Source organism: Macrotis lagotis, chromosome 1, assembly GCF_037893015.1.
Source record: "Macrotis lagotis isolate mMagLag1 chromosome 1, bilby.v1.9.chrom.fasta, whole genome shotgun sequence".
Lineage (NCBI taxonomy): Eukaryota > Metazoa > Chordata > Mammalia > Peramelemorphia > Peramelidae > Macrotis > Macrotis lagotis.
This window is the reverse complement of record NC_133658.1, coordinates 216,709,058-216,729,883: the sequence shown is the minus strand read 5'-3', so window position 1 is coordinate 216,729,883 and position 20,826 is coordinate 216,709,058. Positions and strand designations below refer to the sequence as shown.

The following is a 20,826-nucleotide window of genomic DNA, read 5'->3' as shown; positions in this document are numbered from 1 at the left end:
TCTTCAAAAACAAAGGACAACAACAATAGTAATTATTGGTATTCTGTGATCCTTGTCTAGCAACTTCAGAAGGTACTGAGCAATAGAAATGTTAGTATTCTCAATATTAATGAAGCTAGATGACAAAAAAAAATCTTCAATGAAATGTTGGAAAATATATTCCAGGATCAAGAAATGAAAGAAGATAAACATTTGTGGACCATAGAAAAATATCAAGCTTGTATAGAATGAATATTTGCTTTAAAAAGACAGAAGAATCTGAATACGGTGATTTCCAAGTGGTATTTTCTTTTCTTTTTTTAATTAAAGTTTTTATTTATTTTGAGTTTTACAATTTTTCCCTCAATCTTACTTCCCACCCCCCACAGAAAGCAATCTGTCAGTCTTTACATTGTTTCCATGGTATACATTGATCCAAATTGAGTGTGATGAGAGAGAAATCGCATCCTTAAGGAAGAAACATAAAGTATAAGAGATAGCAAGATCAGACAAAAAGATATCAGGGTTTTTTTCCCCCAAATTAAAGGGAATAGTCCCTGAACTTTGTTCAAACTCCACGATTTTTTATCTGGATACAGATGGTATTCTCCATTGCAGACAGCCCAAAATTGTCCCTGATTATTGGACTGATGGAATAAGCAAGTCCATCAAGGTTGATCATTGCCCCCATGTTGCTGTTAGCATGTCCAGTGTTTTTCTGGTTCTGCTCATCTTGCTCAGCATCAGTTCATGCAAATCCCTCCAGGCTCTCCCTGAGTTCCTGTCCCTCCTGGTTTCTAATAGAACAATAGTGTTCCATGACATACATATATCACAGTTTGCTAAGCCATTCCCCAATTGAAGGACATTTACTTGATTTCCAATTCTTTGCCACCACAAACAGGCTGCTATGAATATTTTTGTACAAGTGATGTTTTTACTCTTTTTCATCCTCCTCAGGGTATAGACCCAGTAGTGGTATTGCTGGATCAAAGGGTATGCATATTTTTGCTGCCCTTTGGGTATAGATCCAAATCTTTCTCCAGAAAGGTTGGATGAGTTCACAGCTCCACCAACAGTGTAATAGTGTCCCAGATTTCCCACAACCCTTCCAACAATGGTCATTATCCTTTCTGATCATATTGGCCAGTCTGAGAGGTGTGAGGTGGTACCTCAGAGATGCTTTAATTTGCATTTCTCTAATAAGTAATGATTTACAGCAATTTTTCCATATGACTATGGATTGCTTTGATCTCTTCATCTGTAAATTGCCTTTGCATATCCTTTGACCATTTGTCAACTGGGGAATGGCTCAGAAAGCCTTTTTCTTAACTTTCTGCCTTTCCCCCTCAAAGTCTATCATCTGAACAATAACTTAAGAGATATGACTTTTTAATTAACAGAGGCCATTTTTCAGCCCTCAAATGGAGGCTTAGTCGAAATAGTATTTTTTTAAAAAATGCATTCTATCTATATTTTAACAGACATGAAACAACTGGTAAATGATATAGAATTCCTATATTTATTGGCTTTCTGTGTCATCAGATTGTCTATTTATTCAGACAGAAGTTAAAATCTGTAACAAATCTAACAAATTCTCAGTAAAACTGAAAATATATAGAATACAACTGAGGCAACTTTATCTTACATATTTAAATGACCTCTTGTGCTTCCATATGAACTTTGTTATTATTTTTCTAACTCAGTAAATTTTTTTTAGGCACTGAAATAGATTAATTAGGTAAAATTGCCATTTTAATTAATATTGGCTTTACCAAATCATGCACAATAAATATTACCTCAGTTATTTAGATCTGACTTCATTTGTATAAAAAGTTTTATGTTTATGTTCATGGAGTTCCTGTGTCTGTTTTGGCAAATATGCTCTTAGGTATTTTATACTTAGTTATTTTAAAAGATCTAAAACAATATAGAATACTATTGTTGACATAGTGTAGTTTCCCTATTTTCCTCTTTTGATTAAATCTATTTTAGATTTTATTTTGTTCAAAATCATGATTACTACTTCTGCTATTTTTTTTCTTAATTGATATTACTCCTGACCTTTATTTTATCATTGTGAGTAGCTCTCATTTTTTTTAGGTCATATGACTGTGAGTTGTTTTGGTTCATTTATTTTCATATTATTATAATAATTTTGTTGTGAAAGTAAATATAACCCCCCCAAAAGGATAGAGAAACCCCAAGAGAAATGAAGTGAGAGGGGAAAAAAGGTATACTTCAGTCTGTGTTCAGATTCCATTGGCTCTGTCTCTGGGATGAGTTGCATTCTTTATCATAAGTCCATCTAAGAAGTTACTTCAGTATCTTTTCCCACAATTGTTATTACTAGCTATATTTCTCTACATTCCATTCCATTCCTTCCTACTCCCATTTATTCTGTTTTCTCTCTCCTTTTACCCTGTCCTTTCTCAGAAGTGTGTTGTATTTGAATCCTCTCTCATGATCTCTCCTCTTTTCTATAACCTACTCTCCCTTCCACTCCCCCATCCCCTTTATCCCAAACCTTTCCTCTCATTTTTCTCTAGGGTATGATAGATTTCTATACTATATTGAATGTGTATGTTATTTCTTCATTGAGCCATTTCTGATGAGAATGAGGGCTCAGTCATTCCCCCTCTCCTTCCCCGCTTACACTCCATTGCAAAAGCTTTTTCTTGAATTTTTATGTGAAATATCTTAGCCTATTCTACCTCTCCTTTTCCTTTCTCCCAGTACTTTCCTTTATCATCCACTGATTCCATCTTTATACTATACCATTATATTCAATTCCCTCCTAGTCCTTCTCTATATTTGCTCTTTCTAATTGCTCTTATAAATGAGAAGGTTCATATGAATTATCTGTATCTTCTTCCCATGCAATAATACATGCAGTTTAGCATCATGTACCTCATAATTAGTCCTTCCTGTCCACCCACTCTACGAGTCCTACTGAGCCTGGAGATCAAACTTTCTATTTGGTTCTGGTCATTTCAACAAGAAAGTTTGAAAGTCCCCTGTATCATTGAAAATCCATATTTTCCCCTGAAAGATGTTCAGTTTTGCTCTTGATTCCCAGTTGTAAACCAAGCTCTTTTGGGAATATTGTGTAATATTATATTCCAAGCTATACAAGCCTTTAATGCAGATGCTGCCAAATCCTGTGTAATGCTGACTATAGAGCCATGGTACTTGAATTGTTTCTTTCTGGCACCTTGTAGTATTCTCTTTGGCTTGTGAACTTTGGAATTTGACTATAATATTCCTGGGAGTTTGTTGGGGGGGGGAGGGGAAATCTCTTTTTTATTTTTTTAAATTTATCTATTTATTCATTCATTCATTCATTCATTCATTCATTCATCTATGTGCCATGTATATTTTTAAGTTGCAGAGTTTCCTTCCACCCTCCCTTCTCACCCTTTCTCTCCTCAGTGTTGAACAGTCAGGTTAGCATTGAACATAAATACTTTTAATAAACATGTTTACAGATTAGTCATTTTTGGTAGGAGGGATTAGGATTAAAGGAAAGAGATAATTTTATAAAGTGTTCATCAGATTCTAAAAGGTTGTTTTGGGGGCAGTTTTTTGTTTGTTTTGTTTTCTTTTCTTTTCTTTTTCTTCCCCTGGATGGGGATAGCATTGTCCATAGCCAGTCTAATATAGTTGTCCTAGCTCTCTGAACTGCCGAGAAGAGCTGCTTCCATCAAGGTTGATCATCTCACAATGTTATTGTTAATGTGCACATTGTTCTATTGGTTCTACTCCCTTCGCACAGCATCAGATCCTGTAACTCATTCCATGCTTCTCTAGAGTCTGACCATTTATGGTTTCTTATAGAGCAAAAATGCTCCATAGTATTCATGTACCATAACTTGTTTATTCATTCCCCAATTGATGGGCATCCCTTCAATTTACAATTCTTTGCCACCCCAAAAAGATCTACTAGGACTATTTTGGATATGACTTTTTGCATTTTTTAAATGATTTTTCATGGATGTAGGTCTAGAATAGGAATTGCAGGTCAAAGGGTATGAACATTTTTATTGCTCTTTGGGCATAGTTGCACATTGCTCTCCAGAATGGTTGGATCTGTTCACAACTCCATCTGCAAGGTATCAATGATCTAATCCTCCCATAACTTCTTCAACATTGATCATTTTCCCTTTTTCTCAGCTTGGCCAATCTGATAGGTGTGATGTGATACCACATAGTTGTTTTAATTTGCATTTCTCTAATCAATAATGATTTGGAGCATTTTTTCAAGGCATTATATATATAATTTTAATTTCTTCATTTGAAACTGTCTTCATATCCATTGACCATTTATCAATTGGGGATTGACTTGAAATCTTACAAATTTGATGCAATTCTCTATATAATTTAGAAATTGGACCCTTTCATAACTCCCTAGTAGTGAAGATTGTTTCCCAGCTTTCTGCTTTCCTTCTAATTTTGGAAGCAGTGATTTTATTAGTGCAAAACTTTTTAATTTAATCGAGTCAGAAGCATTCATTTTGCAATTTATGATATACTCTAAATTCTTGTTTGGTCATAAATTTATCCCCTTTCCATAGATCTGATAGATAACTTCTTGGTCTTTTAATTTATCTATGGTGACACCTTTTATGTCTAAATCCTGTACCCATTTTGAATTTATTTTGGTTTAGGGTGTGAGATGTGGATCTATGCCTACTTTTTGCCATACTATTTTCCAGCTTTCCCAGCAATTTCCCAACTCACTCCCAGTGAGTTCTTATCCCAGAAACTGATGTCTTTGGGTTTGTCAAATGCTGTAGTCATTTTTTGCAGTGTCTTTTGAACCTATCCTAATCCATTACTTCTTCTTGTTAATTTTGTAGTTAGATTTATGTAGTTCTGAGAATGGGAGATTGAGGTTCCCCTATTATTAAAGTTTTGCTGTCTGTCTCCTTGAAAGTCATTCAGCTTTTCCTCTAGGAATTTGGATGCCATACATGCATATTTAGTACATACATATTTAGTAATGATAAGACTTCATTACCAATGGTTCTTTTTAAGAAGATGTAGTTTCCTTCCTTAGCCCTTTTAATGAGATCAGTTTTTGCTTTTACTTTATCTGAGATCAGGATCACTACCCCTGATATTTTTATTTCAGCTGAGATATAATACATTTTGTTCCAACCTTTTACCTTTACCCTGTGTGTATCTTTCTGCTTCAGATATATTTCTTGTAAACAGCATATTGTAGAATTTTGAATTTTAATCCATTCTGCTATCCACTTCTATTTTATGGGACAGTTCATCCTATTCACAGCTTTGACACAGCTGTGTTGTGGTTCTTTCCAACCCTGGGTTCCAGTGAAACAGACCTTTCCCATGGATCTTCTTAGTTATCTTGGACTGGGTAAATTATATCACTCAGTGTTTCTGTGGGTCCTGCCCCATCTAAATTTTGAATAGTTATAATTTGATGGCGTTTGGAGTTTTTGGGGGGGGGATGAATTTCTGGGAATTCCTGCCCTCATGCTGTCATCTTGATAACTACTTATGTGAGGTGTTTTGTATGAAAGCAATTGAACTTTTTTTATTATCCCTGATCCTCATGAGCTCAGAGGAGGGAGAGGAGGAGCCTGATAGTTGGGGAAGCTGGCCAAAGCTAAGAGGGGTTCAGGGTGGGAATGGGGGGGGTCTAGCTCAGACTGCTGGAACCCCGGGGGGCAGGGGGAGGAAGGACAAATGGCGGACAGATCTTAGCTCCCAGAGTTCCCTCTTGAAGCCAGCCCCACCCGGAGGGTCCTTGTTCTCTCTCTCTGTGTTTTTTTTAATGTTTCCTGAAAGCAACATAGTGTAGAATTCAGATTTTTTAATCTGCTATTTCTATTTTATGGATAAAATCATCCCATTCACATTCTAAAATACACTTACTGCATATTTGCTGTCCTTGTGTTTTTCCTGCATTGCTCTTATTTTTTTCCCCCCCTAATTTTTCCTTGATCTGTCTTTGGTTTCTTTTATATTCTCTTTAAAATCTTCCAGATACTCTTTTTTTTCTTTGCTTGGGACTGTTTGACATTTTTTTCATTTAAAAAAGAGTTACTTTTTAAGTTCCTTTATCTTTCTCTGAGTATGAATCTAGATGTTCTTCATCCCCATGGTAGCTGTGTATGGATGGGTTCTTATTTCTTTGCTTACTCATTTTTGTATTTTGTTTTTAATAGCTACTGGTGTGCTCTCTCCCCCCACTCTTTATACTGTATTCTTTCTCTCCTTTTACCTTGTCTCTTTTCAAAAGGGTTTGGCTGTTGAACTACTCCCTCCCCATCTATCACTCTCCTCCCCTTCTCTTATTCCCTTCCCATCTTACTTTCCTGTAGGTTAAGCTAGATTTATATACCCAGTTCAGTGTGTATGTTATTTCCTCTTTGAGCCAGTTCCAATGAGAGCATGATTCACTCACCCCCCCATCCCTCTTCTTTCCCTCCATAGCAAAAGCTTTTTCTTCCCTTTTTTATATGAAATAATTTATCTGATTCTACTTCCCCCTTTCCCTTTCTCCTAGTACATTTCTTAATATTTTTAGATATCATCCATTCATGTTCAACTCACATCTGTGCCTTCTGACTATATACTCTTTCTAACTGCCCTAATAATGGGAAAGTTCTTATGAGTTTCCAGTATCATTTTCCCATATAGGAATGTAAACCATTTAATCTTATTAAGTTCCCTATGATTTCTCTTTCCCATTGACCTTTTTATGCTTCTCTTGAGTCATGTATTTGAAAATCAAATTTTTCTATTCAGTTCTGGTCTTTCTTTCAATTAAGTTTGAAAGTCTTCTGTTTCATTGAATGACCGTTTTTCCCCCTTAATAGATTTTACTCAGGTTTTTTTTTTGTCTAGTTGATTTTTTTTTGTAATTCTAGCTTCTTTGCTCTCTGGGATATCATATTCCTCTGATGCTTTAATGTAGAAGCTGCTAAATCTTGTGTTATCTTGACTAAATCTCCATGACAGTAGAATTTTTTCTTTCTGACTGTTGCAATAATTTCTCCTTGATCTGGGAACTCTGGAATTTGACTATAATATTCCTGAGAGTTTTCATTTGGGGATCCCTTTCAGGAGGTGATTGGAGAAGTCTTTCAATTTCTATTTTGCCTTCTGGTTCTAGAATAGAAGGAAAGTTTTTCTTGATAATTTCTTGAAAGATGGTCTCTAGGTTGTTTTTGATAGGGCTTTCAGGTTGTCCAATAATTTTTAAATTATCTCTTCTGGATCTATTTTTCCAGATTAAAACATTGTTTTCTTTTTTTTTTTCATTCTTTTGGATTTGTTTTATTATTTCTTGATTTCTCATAGAGTAGCTTTCTTCTACTTGCTCAATTCTAAGTAATTATTTTCTTCAGGGAGCTTTTATTTGGACAGTTCTACTTTATAAAAGAGTTTCTTCCTTCATTGAATTTTTGTGCCTCTTTTTTTCATTTGACCAGGTATGTTTTTTAAGATATTCTTTTCTTTAGTATTTCTGATGTCTCCTCTACCAAACTGTTGACTTGTTTTTCAAGATTTTCTTGCATCACTTTCATTTCTCTTCCCAATTTTTCCTCTACCTCTCTTGATTTTCAAAAGCCTTTTTGAGTTCTTCCATGGCTTTGGATGTAGGAAATTTGCTTCTGTAATCTTTTTTTAAGTATGTATTTTGATCTTCCTCATCACCATAAGCTTTCTATGGTCATAAATTTTTTTCTATTGTTTTCTATTATTTTCCAAGTCTATTATTACTTGACTTTTAGCTCTATAATAAAGTTAGAATGAAGAGTGCACTATCCCAATCTTCAGGGAGTTTTTGCAGCTGTTTTCAGAGATACTTCTAGGACCTGTGAGTTTTTAGTTCTTCTAAGGAGAGTTGTTTACTCCTCTCCTGGCCTGTGTTCTAGTCTGTAGGTGACCATAACTCTTTACTGCCCTGGAACTCCTCCTGCAAAGCAATAGAGTCCTTCCTCAGTGATAGCAAAGAGACACCTCATCTCCTTCTGATCAGTTGTTCAGCACCCTTACTGTGTGTGGCCAGGGAAGTTTGGAAGCAGTTGCTGCTCCCAAGACCTGCCCCTGATTTGCTGGGTCTGTGCTGGTGCAGCCTGCTCTGCGCTTTTCTTGAGCTAAACTGCCAAGCATCTAAACTCTGCTGCAGAGAGTGCAACTACAACGGGCTGATCACATTGTTCAAAGATCAAATGTATATTTGCCAAAAAGACTATTTGTGGAAGAACTCACAAAAGGCAAACATTCACAGGAGGGTCTAAAAAAGACATTCAAAAACATGCTCAAGGTCTCTCTTTAAAAAATTGGAATTGATTGTACAGCATGGGAGACACTGCCACAGGATCATCCACCATGGTACCCTTATTAGGTAAGGTGCTCCCTCTATGAGCAAGGCAGAATGGAAGCAACTTAAAGAAAATGTGAGATGTGCAAGTTTAGATAACACACCCCAGTTGTTCACATGGACTATTTGTGCCCAACCTGTAGTAGAATTCTGAGCCTAGTCAGACACAAAGTTATGTAGTTTTGCTCTTAAATAATGAAGGACAAGAACCAACTCTCAACCAGCTGTGATAGACCTTTCTTGCCAACCTTTTAATGGTCTTTGGCATCTATAGACTGCAACCAGTGACTCAGTTGCCCTGCTCCAGGTTGCTGGAGTTGTGCTGGCACAGTCTGGGCTAGACTGCTCCTCTCCCACTCTAGTCTAGTAGACCTCTTTCCTGAGGACCTTCTAAATTATCTTGGGCTGGAAAATTGTCTCACTCCATCTTTTTGTGAGTTATACTGCTCTAGAATTTGTTTAGAGTCATAATTTAAAGGTGTTTGGAGAGGTTTGAGTAGTACTTGGCAAATTCCAGCCCATCTTGTCACTTGATTTTTACGAAAAACTTTTTTTGTTAAATCTTTTAGCAGAATCTGTTTATACAGTGATAATGTTGACTTTTATGTTGATATCTTCACATTTTTCCCCAAAGAATATCAAAGAATATCCCTACAACTAAAGATGTTGAGCCATTGCTTGAAATTGACGGTGACATAAGGAACTTTGAAGTGTTTTTGTCTTCACGAACACCAGTTCTTGTGGCTCGAGATGTAAAAACCTTTTTGCCTTGTACTGTAAACCTGGATCCCAAACTTCGAGAAATTATTGCAGGTGAGTAATAGTAATTAGATTTTTTAAAGTTAGTACATGCTACTTAAGGCTCTCAAAGCTTCTCTATTTCTTACTCATTTTGTTAAATTTCTCCTGAGACAGTGAATGGCATCACAATTTCCTGCTTTCTATGCATTCTGTAGTCCAGTAATAAGTATTTTGAATTACCAGCAGTTCAAGAGTCAGCATGTTGAGTTCTATTCCTGATTTTGCTACTGACAATCTCTGTTATCTTTGTTTTGTCAGTTCATGTCTCTGAATTGACTTCCTCATCTAGAATCAAGAGGTTGTCTAGTTTTCTAATATTCCTTTCAGTAGTGAATTTGTGGTTTTTTTTATATAGATAACTCTGCTGATAGTTTGTTTTTGACCTGCCTTTTAAGAATATGTTGTAAAGATAAATTCTAAAATCTATTGTAAGTAATTAATACCTTATTTTATGGGATAATTAAAGAGTTATAATGAATACAATAAGAACTATCAATAGTACTTTATACATGGTACTATTATTATCAATTTCATTGTGCCTTTTAATAAGAAAGAGAAGGAAAGACAGAAAGCAGCTAGGGTGTCTGAGCAGGATTTGAGTTCAGCTCTTCCTGACTCCAGGTTCATTTCTATATTCACTAGGTTTCTTTTACTTGTCTTTTTATATAGATTTTTCATAGGGTTGTTGTGAGCATCAAATGAGTTAATTTATAAAGCACTTTGCAAATCTCAATTCTCTATAAAAATCTTAGCTATTGTTACCAATTATTTTCCCTTTAAGTTTTATTTCTCTTACTTATCTCACTTACAAGGGAATTTGTACCAACTTTTCCATTTGGCCTTTCTGCTTTTTTAAGGACTTCTTTTCTTGAGTGAATTTTTGTGCCTCTTTTACCATTAGGCAGGCCACCAGAATCTCTAAATCTTTGTCAGAAAAACTGCTGTCTTGCTAGCTAGCCCTTTTAAAAAAAATATTGAATCCAAATGTAAGACATTTACACCGATTGAATTTATGAAAAATTTTTGTTTAATGAATAGAAATAAGACTTTTTTTCAAATTCTGATAGAAGCTGGCAATGTGATGGTTAAGTCATTGTACTTCTTGATGTGACAGGTAGAACTAATATTACAATTTCAGAATAGTTCTTGATCTGTATTGAGTGAGGAATTTTCCTGTATACAACATTCCTGGCCTGTTTTTTTATAAAATGTAAATAAAATTAGTCCAGTATGACCTAATTTTATGCAGTTATGCTATATCTTCATCATTCACAGTCCCTTTTTTATATATTCACTAACCAGAGTTTTAGTATTGCATTCCACAATTTTAGTAACAACAATAATGATAATGATAATTATAATAGCTAACGTACAGTACTTACTCTGTGGGAGACACTGTTATGAACCACTTTACTATTACTATCTCTTTGAGCCTCACAACAACGCTGTGAGATAATGCTATTATTATCCTCCTTATAGATGAGAAAACTGAAACAAAAAGAGTTAAGTGATTGAACAGTCACATTGCTAGGAAAAGTCTGTGACTAGAATTGGACTCAGATCTTCCTGACTTTGGGTGGCAATTTTTACCAAGAATTGCAGTCTGGTTGGTTTTTATATAGTTTGTAGGTACTGCCTTTTATCCAGTTTTCAAATGGGGGCTCCAGTCCTGTGAAGCCTTCTTGAACTGTTAAATCAGACAATTTTCTGCCTGACCCCTTAGGCCTCACTCTCCAAGCAGTTCTTTTATTTGAATTTTGACAGAAACAAGAAAGTGGTGAGAAAAATCTTTACTGTTTGGTAAAGGCTGAAAGGGGTCATCAATATAAAGGGAATTTGAAATGTTTTAAGACAAACACCTAGTTTCTTGAGTTTCTAGTTTCTAGAGGAATCTCAGCATTTTTGTTATATTTTTTTTTTTTGCAAGGCTATGAAGTTAAGTGACTTGCTGAAAGTCATACAGGTAATTATTAAACTTCTGAGGTTGGAGTTGAACTCAGGTCCTCCTGACTCCAGGGCCAGTGCTTTATCCACTGTGCCACCTAACTGCCTCTTCAATTAGCTGTAATTATATTAGTATTTTTTTATATAAATCAGCAATTTTTTAATTCTGGATTTCTTTGATCTAAGTAAGTCAAAATCATTTATTTTACTTGATTATCATCTGAGCTACAAAAAATACTTTTTTTCTTTTCACCGACCATTACTGTTTCAATATTTTAGATGTTCGTGCTGCAAGAGAACAGATTGGAGGACTTCAGTATTCCACTATGCAGCTACAAGATGTGAATGCTCGAGCCCCATCTGCATTTAGTCTGCCTGCAACTCTGCATCCTTCAACTTCCTTTGCTGGTAATATGTTATCACCACAACCACCTAGCAGCTATTACAGTGGCCTGACAGGACCTCAGCATCCCTTCTATAATCGCGTAAGTCAATGCTAATACCTTGTCTTTTCAAGAATTGACTTTCAATGTGATACCATAATTAAATATGGTTTCCTGGGTCTTTTGAAATTTGTATTTTATTTTTTAAAATACAAAGGAAATGATTTAAAAATGTAACTTAAAATAGTTGTCTGAGATAAACATTCAATATAGGTGAAAGAAATTCAATTAGCATGTATTCTAAATAAGATCCAAATATTAGATGTGCTATTTGCTTTCATAGGAGAATAATTTTTTATAGGTGTAATCAGACAATCAGAACCTGTTCTTGTACACATATATTTTCTATAACATATATTCACAGATATAAATAGAAACCTAATTTAATTAGAAAATCATCCTCTGTTTTTGTTTATGCATGTTTCTCTTGTCCCATTTAATGTTTTAAATTGTTATTTGAGGTAGCTAAGTGACAGAGTAGCTGTGGACAGGTTGCAAACCTGAAATCAGGAAGACCTGATTTCAAATATGGCCGCAAAACTTATTAGTTGTGTGACCCTGAGCAAGTCACTTAGCTTTTGTTTATTTCAGTTTCCTTATCTGTAAAATGTGGGATAATAGCAGCTCCTACTTCTCAGTGCTGTAAAGATGAGTTGACATAGTATTTGCTGGAAAAAATACCAAGTGCCTGGTACATTCTAAGCACTCTATAAATGCTCATTCCCTTCTCTTTCCTGCTTATTTGAATCATAAACTTTGGTCAATTTTTTGTTTGATATTTTTTATACTTCAGAAAATAAAGATTATAAGGATAGAAAATTACTGGCATTCAAAATTCAATTTTAGTGCTATTTTTATGGTTAAATATGATAGTTTTATATTTATAAATGTTAAATTTTAGAAACTTGAAATGTTTGTTATGAATGTTAATTTATAAGGATTTTTACTTGAATAGAAATTTTAAACTATGCATGATTGTCAGTATAATATGAAGCTGCTTATTCATAAAAATGTGTAAAAACTACTTTTACTTTCTAGAAGGTTGCCTTGACTTTGGATGCACTAGGGAATTGATGACTGGAGAAATGGAATCCAGCTTAAATAAATTCAAACAAGATTGATCATACACTACCAAATTGAAGAAGAAAGCCCCATCTATTGTTGATTAGTCAACCTAAACATAGTTCTTGCATCAGGCAGATTTGGTAAATTTATGCTTTGTGATGGCAACAATTATCTTCAACAGCCTCCGTGCTGAGTTTGGGTTCTACCACTACCTTGGGCCATTACTGATAGGCCATTGGGCCAATACCAAAATGCATTATATTTAGAATGATATGAAAGGACTGTTTAATGTAAAGAATGCACAGTAAAATTTTATGAAGCATTTTTATAATATTTATTGAAGAAAAGAAGGCCCAAATAAAATTGAATATGTAGTTGTTAAGGTCATTGACCACAAACATCTTTTGTCAGTAGTCTTGATTACTGGAATAGAAATAAATTAAGTGAAATTTTAATGCAGTAGTTTTCATCATAATAAAATTAAAATAAAACAGCAGTTTGACAATCAGAAGTCCTGTTTCTGTGCTGTTTTCGTTTAATGGAAATTTTATATTAAATCATCTACTGGTCAAAATTCTTTAGCACAGGTTACATCAGTTGACATTTAGATTCAAGTTAAAAGAGATTCAGAAACATCTTTTAAAAGAGAAAAATGAGAGAATAATAATAGAGAGTTAACTAGGCTGAGTATTCACTAACATTAATTTCTATTGTTTTCTTAAAATTTTAGTGTTTTTGGCCCGTTCTTCTGAGGAATTACCTTTTTTGATCTTGATGGGAAAGCAAAATAACAGTCTTGGGACTAAAAAACTAGTTAAGATCCAGAAACTTATGTTAAACTTACATTAAATACCTTTTTTGACCTTGATAAGGAAAGCAAAATAATAGTCTTGGGACTAAAAAAAAACTAGATAAGTTCCAGAAACTTATATTAAACTTTTATTTAAAGTAATTAAAATTGATGAATTTTTATGTGTATATATACTATAGCTGGTGAGAAATTTTTAAATAAAACTTTATTTTATCTAATTATAATGACATAAAATTTTAGCCAAGCATTTGTGTTCCAACTTTGAAATAATATACTTAAAATAAAATATTGCTAATAATATATTATTAATAAATATCTTAATATAATGCTGTCCTTCAGGTTACTAACAGGGTTATCACATAGCTGAAGTCTTTTTTTTGGCTTATTAGAGTAGTAAAACTACCTTGAATAATGACTTAGGTAATCCATTTGGTAGCATTTTCTGTATAAAATTACTATTTAGTTGTGAATTGGTTGTATTGTGTATTTTGTTTACTGGCAGAAAAAAGGAGCCAAAAATTTAACTTTTAAAAAAATATTGTATATTTTGTGTTGGTTGAACAAAGAAAAAATTTGAATAATTCCACATACCTAAATTTGTTTTTACTACAATATGATTTGTGCAAAATAAGTAAAGCTTTTTTTAGGGGTTGTTTATTATTTTCACATTGGCTTAAGAAAGAGGAATTGCATTTTGTTGGATTGATAAGTTTCTTTTGATCATAATATAATTTGATTTTTGTAATTGTTTATCCCCCTTTTTTGTTACATGTTTCTTTCCATAGCCATTCTTTGTCCCATATGTTTACCCGCCAAGGTATTACCCTGGCAGTTTCCAACATCTCATCCCACGTTCATCTGTAAAAACGAATTTTTCCAGAGATCAGAACAGTGTCCTAGTAAGTATGTGAAGAGTAATGAAAATACTGATCTAGATACATATAAATGACCTTAAAAAATAAGTCTGATAATTTCCTTTCAGTATAAATAATAAAAATTATTTAATAAATATCTAAGAATTACTAAGATATTGCTAATGCAAAATATATTTTGTTTATTTTTAATTAGTAACTAATTAGAAGGAAAAATTACTTTTTGTTAGTGAATGTTAACTTGTTTGTAGTCATAGTCTTCTGTTTTATAATAGTATGGTATGTAGTTCCTATATTTTTAATGAACATTGCCATCTATGAATTCTAATTTGATTTTCAGTAGACATGAATATAAAATATCCAAAAGTACTTACTATGTTATGTAAATGAGAGGTGTTGAAAGGTCTAAAGTATATATTAAGTTAATTAAAATTATTTTTAAAAATATAAGAAAATCAGATAAAACAAAATACATTTTGTATTTGATTAGACTTTCCCATCCTTTAAGATAATGTTTTATTCAAATTTAAATAATTTCAAAAGAACTACCATTACATATCTATTTAAAAGACAAATATACTTCCCTCTTAACTAAATTTTTCTGAAAAGATTTAGAACTCAGAAAAATTAATTAATCTGGCATTTAAATTCTAAAATGTTTCTATCAGAAAAGACTATTGAATTTTTTAAAAACACATCTATAAAATGTTAACTTAATTTTATGATACTCTTGAACATCATTTTCATTCATTGTCGAATTTTAGTTCAAATCTTAATTGATTCACCCATATTGTATTGTTTTGTTGTGTTGTTAGGAAGTTATCAAGGAGGATGCTGCTGAGGGGCTTTCTTCACCCACAGACTCCTCAATGGTAATAGCTGAGTAGTCATGTGGTGTGGAACTCTAGCATCTCATTGCTTTTCAACAGTAATGATCTTATATTAATTGTAATTTTAGCAATTCACTAACACTGCATTTGTGTTGTGATGGATAACTAGCATAGAGTAGCTAAACACTAATAAGTATAGCTTTTTTTATAAATATAAGAACTAGTGTGTTTATTTATCCCTTGTGACTTTTCTTTGCCTCACCTTTCCCCTTCTTGAATTGCCATAAAATGTATTTTTTACAGTTTTCTATTTTTATTTTTGCAATTTTCATCAGTAGTTCATCACCAATTTGTAAGAACTCTTGTACATTCCTAATTCTTTAGAACTAAATCTTTCATAACTAAGCTAAGATTTATCATTTTCCTGTAGTCTTCATCACTACAATCATGTTGCTAGATAGAAGAATTTTGCTTTAAAATATCTAAAATAATCATTTTAGAGTAATGTTAAAATTGGAATGATATCATTATCTCTTCCTTAAACCCATGTCTGCTATTTGTACACAACCATAAATACCATATTACTTTCTTTTCTACAGTAAACCATAGACTATAGAAAGTAAAATAAATATGCTGCTAGACACACAAGATATCATAAAAGAACTAATAATAATTTTTATCTAACATGTTAAGATATGAGTTCTTTTCAGGTACCAGAAATTTTAATGAAAGAGTTTTCTTGTGCCCTTGTATTCAATAAGACATTGATTCAGCATAAGAACTTCAGAATAAATACCATATATAATGAAATTCAGAGCTCTTTTGAATTCAGTTTCATTCCATGTGCACCTTAGTATTTTATTTTATTTCATAGTACACTATTGCACATGTAAGTATGATTAGTCTTTGTTCTAAAGCTCTCTTAAAATGTGGGACAGTTGATTGAATTAATTTAGTGAATTCTTTCCTGAATTCCTACATACTTATGAATGTCAACAATTAAGATTATAATTTATATTAATGGAAGTATTCTTCTTAATCAATAATATTTTAGTAGATATATTTATATCTTTTCAATTAGCCACAAATGATGAACACATTAGCCTACAATTCTATTGAAATATATTGAGAGTTTTTCATTGATAGGTCAATTGATCCTATGTACCATGATAACTTTTACTCAGTGAGTCTTTATTGCATATATTCTTGCATTCAAATGTTATTCTTTGTGCTAGAATAATCTTGTGAAATATTTATGAAAATCAGACACAAGCATATTCTGCATAATATTACCCTGACCAATTTTGTTAATATCATGAATGCATCATAACCAAATTTCAGTGTAGAATGTCAGTTCTTCGCTGTAATATCATTAGGTCCCCTTGTTTTGTCAATTGGTGATAACCCAAGTTTGTTATAGTAGTGTTAACTCCCTTCAATAATATCAGTCTGCTAACTAATGACATTATTTGTTGTGTGTGCCTAAACATTGATGATGAAACTAATTTTTCCCTTGAAGGTTAAGTCACCTATCAGATTTCATCACAACTGTTAAGGATGTTAGGATATACTGTGACCAGCTTAAGAGTTGAAATAACCACAACATGCTAAATTCATTAGTGTTTTGCTCTAAATGATGTATAAAAACTTTAATATCTAGAGAATTCTGTAGAGCTATTCTGTGATCTTCCATACAGGGATAGTCTTCAAAGCTCCTTTTTGAGGAAGGAGAAATTTTAATCCCAGTGAAATGTTTAAAAGGCACTAAACAAGAATTGATTCATATACCCATATATATCTCCCTATGTTTATAGTATAAATTTGCTATACTATTTTACTACTTAAAATATTAAAAGACAGTACAGTCATATGCCTAGTAAATGAATGCTTTGCTTTTATAAGAAAGTAACAAATACAACAGTATATGATTGATTTTTTTATAGGCTACAGGACTAATTAGTGAAAATAAATGAAGACATAGTTCAATTTTTGAGGACTTAAACTGAAAAGAAATCAACAAGGATTTTTTTTCTGTAATCTTCTAACCAAAACAACATAAAAGAATTTCAAAATATAGGTATTAACTAAAAGTAATATTTATAAAGAACCAAGATTTTTAATATACTTCATTCTTGAAAATCATGTTAGAAATGGATTATTTTAAATTATATTTTCTTAGGAAAAGTGTTAAATGTATTACAGATCAGGGATTAAATTAAAAATGAGTCAATAGTGAGAGAAGAAAATAAAGTAATTCTAAAGCTCTATATTAATTTTTAATAGTAAGATTAGATCTCAGCTTCTATAAAATGAGCTTTGTATATATATTGTTCACAATTAGCAGAAAACATTCTTTAACCACTATCTTTGTGCCAAATACTTTGCTAAGTTCTCAGGATATAAGAATTTAAATTGACTTGGCCCCTGCCCATAAGGAATACACTTCTTTAGTATATCAGTACTAAAATGTGGGTGTGGGAACTTACTCTGAAAAATATTTCAATCCATCTATGACTTAGTCTAAAGGCTTTAAGAAGTGCTATGACCAAAATATTTATTACCCTGAAGCCTGGTAATGATATTTTTTGTAGGATATAATTACTAGAAAATGGTACCTACCTCAGTGCACTTTTGTGGATATGAAATACATTAGTAGAGATTTTAACTTAGCCATGCCATCTTATTAAAAGCAATTCTTGTTACCCCTTCTCTCATAGATATCACAAATAAGCTACCCTGCCTGAAACAGGTAGCAGTTTATCACTTGTCATGGATAAATGTAGTAGATTTTTTTAATTCCTCACTTATTTTACTGGAGTAAATAATATGTTATCAATATTCAAAGGTCATCCATTAGTAACTTGGATGGTCTTTGTCTCTTAAATAATGATTCCCAATTTAATTTGAATCCAAGGGTGGCTAGGTGGCGTAGTGGATAAAGCACCAGCCTTGGAGTCAGGAGTACCTGGGTTCAAATCCGGTCTCAGACACTTAATAATTACCTAGCTGTGTGACCTTGGGCAAGCCACTTAACCCCATTTGCCTTGCAAAAACCTTAAAAAAAAAAAGTGGAAAAAAGTAATTTGAATCCAAATACATTATATTCCTTGCAGTAAATTTTCTTGTAGTAAGTAAAGACATTGAGAATCATTCCATAAATTGTTTTGAGCTATACTCTCAACTTGCTCAGTTGAGTTTTCAGTACATTCTTATTGTTGATAATGGTAATGTTACTTCTCTCATTTATTGAATTTTAAAAGGTAAAAACTGCTCTAGTCTTTGATTAATTGCTAAATCATTTCAAAGTAAAGTTGCTCATTTCAGACCAAATAAAGGGCACCAGGAAAAGAATGTGCTATAAAATCAATCAGTTATATTTATTGTCAATGCCTCTTTCACAGTTTAATAGCTATCAACATTACGTTCTACTTAATGACAACCAAAAACATAAAAACAATTAGCAAGTCTTTAGAATAGTAATAAAAGGAACTTCAGTATATATCACAAAGAAATAGTAAGCTTGTCTAAGTAAAGAAAAATATTATGCCTTTATGTTCACATGATAGTTTAAATTAGAATAAAGAGATATTTAATTAGTAAGTTTCAAACAAATAGAAGGCTTAATTGTGAAATGGTGTAAATTGAGGAATTATCTATATATTCCTTTGTCCATCCTAGCCTGCTTTTAAAAGAACTTTTGTCCTTATATCCAAACCATACTTTTTTATTATCTCTGCTTAGGAGGAGCTCAAGACAAGAACAATAAAGATGCCATGGGTAAGGAAAAAGGTGCATTCAGAACTGTTTAAAAAGCCTATTTAGTGACACTGCTCATGTTGTCTACTACTCAACAATTCTTGTCATTTTCTGAGTCAGCTTTAAAAATGAGAATAATTGAAAAAATCTTTCAGGAGTAATTCCCTGACCTGCCCTCGTTTTTTTAGCGTGGTTAAAGATCCAGTAAGTTATTCTTTTTTTTGTCCTTTGAAGGATAACTTTTAAAAAATTAACATTATAGTATTGTATTCCAGCTTAGAACTTTAAAATAAAATCATGTTATATCCTTAACTATATCACTTAAATATTTTAGTGGAAAGGTTTTGAGTACATAGCAGCAATACATATATAGGTAAACCTTTATATACATATATACATACATGTACATATATATTAGTTTAAATGCCTAAGTATTATAATTATCAAAAACAAATGATAAAATTAATTTCATTGAAGTTTTATTAGAAGTTCAATGATTTTCAAAAGATGATCTTGAAAACAAACTTTACAAATTTATGTTCAATGGAGCTTATCTATTGGTCCTCCACCTGCCAATTAGTATTTCATTTGTAACTATCATTTGATTTGAAGTAGCAAAGCCACATTTTCCTACATTTTTTTACTAAGTTGTATCCTTATAGAAAAATATCAGTTTCTACTCTTAAAGTATCCAGGTTCAGTTGCTCTCTCAACCATTTTGTGTAGTTTAAAATACTCAATTTTGGCTACTTCAGATAGAAATATGAAATTAGTAGAACCATACTGCAAGAAAGGAGTAAATCAGCTTTAATAGTTAATACTTTTCAACTAATTTTATTTATTAACATCAGTACAAATTGTTCTGGAATGTCTTAACACCTGCAATATTTGATAATAATAGTAATGGTGGCATGTTTTTACTTTTAATTAGAATTTAAAAAATTTGAATTATTATAAACACATTAAAAAATAGCATATCAGTGCTTCCCATAATTCAGTTTCTTATTGCATGCAGTTTTTCCTTAAAGTTTCATAGTTTAGGGTTATTCCTCATTCTCTGCAAACCTATTATAAAATAACAGAGTACTTTCTTTAAACTATGTTCTTTAACATGTTGTGTTATATAATGTTTATTTGAGTTAAATAATTTTATATGTTACCCCTGGCAAAATAATAGAGTATTTGTGTTAGAAAGAAATTTAAAAATGGTAAATACCCCTCAACTGTGATTTCTGAAATTAGGGAGATGTTCTTTATTAATTTCAAACTGTAATTTGGTAATTACATTTAGTAATTGGCAAATTATGAAGTTTGAAAAATACATCTGAATTTCACTTCACATTAAATGTCTAAAACCAGCATATGTCAGTATTGTATATCTATCTAATAATGATGAGGTATAATATATTGTTACAGAGTTAGATTCCAGTATTTTGGGGTTTTTTTTTTTAATAAAATGAATGGTACAAGTATAACTATCTATATTAGTTATTACATGTATTTTTGATGTTTTCATATTATTATTTTCATTCTGTTTTATTCCTTTCTTAAAGCAGTGTAAATCTGGGTTTAACAAACAGAGACAGGTACAGCAACTTTTTGTGAATTCTCATTCACTTAGCTTATTAGAATTGTATAGAGCCTATTCTTGTCACATTCATGCTGGGCTGAAAATAAACTAATGCTCATTTTGATAATTTTGTTTAGTTTGAGAAACTGCTTTTAGCTTTCTGCATGGCATAAATTTCTGGCTAGTGATTCCTAAGCATATTTAATAAATAAAATTAAATTTAATATTATGTCAAAACATGTTTTGACACAAAATACATTATCTAGACAGTAATTTGACTTTTTTAAAAATACCAAGCCCTTCAAAAGAATGTAGGTGCTGCTTTTATGAAAACAATTCAAATTTGTGTGCAACTTTTTGAAGTTTACATTTTAACAAATAATTCCAACATGC

The 20,826-nt window shown here is 32.2% G+C and overlaps 1 protein-coding gene across 10 annotated transcripts in view; it reads left to right on the top strand.

The window, feature by feature from the left end:
* The window catches only part of KIDINS220 (kinase D interacting substrate 220), a 161,420-nt gene that overhangs the window by 109,605 nt on the left and 30,989 nt on the right, over positions 1–20,826 (top strand). The window contains exons 23-28 of one of the 10 annotated variants that reach the window (XM_074209613.1): positions 8,976–9,154; positions 11,366–11,571; positions 14,191–14,304; positions 15,093–15,149; positions 18,849–18,884; positions 20,420–20,449. In XM_074209613.1, the coding sequence (XP_074065714.1) occupies positions 8,976–9,154; positions 11,366–11,571; positions 14,191–14,304; positions 15,093–15,149; positions 18,849–18,884; positions 20,420–20,449 (622 nt within the window). Of the gene's footprint in view, positions 1–8,975; positions 9,155–11,365; positions 11,572–14,190; positions 14,305–15,092; positions 15,150–18,848; positions 18,885–20,416; positions 20,450–20,826 lie in introns of all 10 variants that reach the window. The other 9 variants (XM_074209612.1, XM_074209617.1, XM_074209616.1 and 6 more) reach the window with 9 other exon arrangements.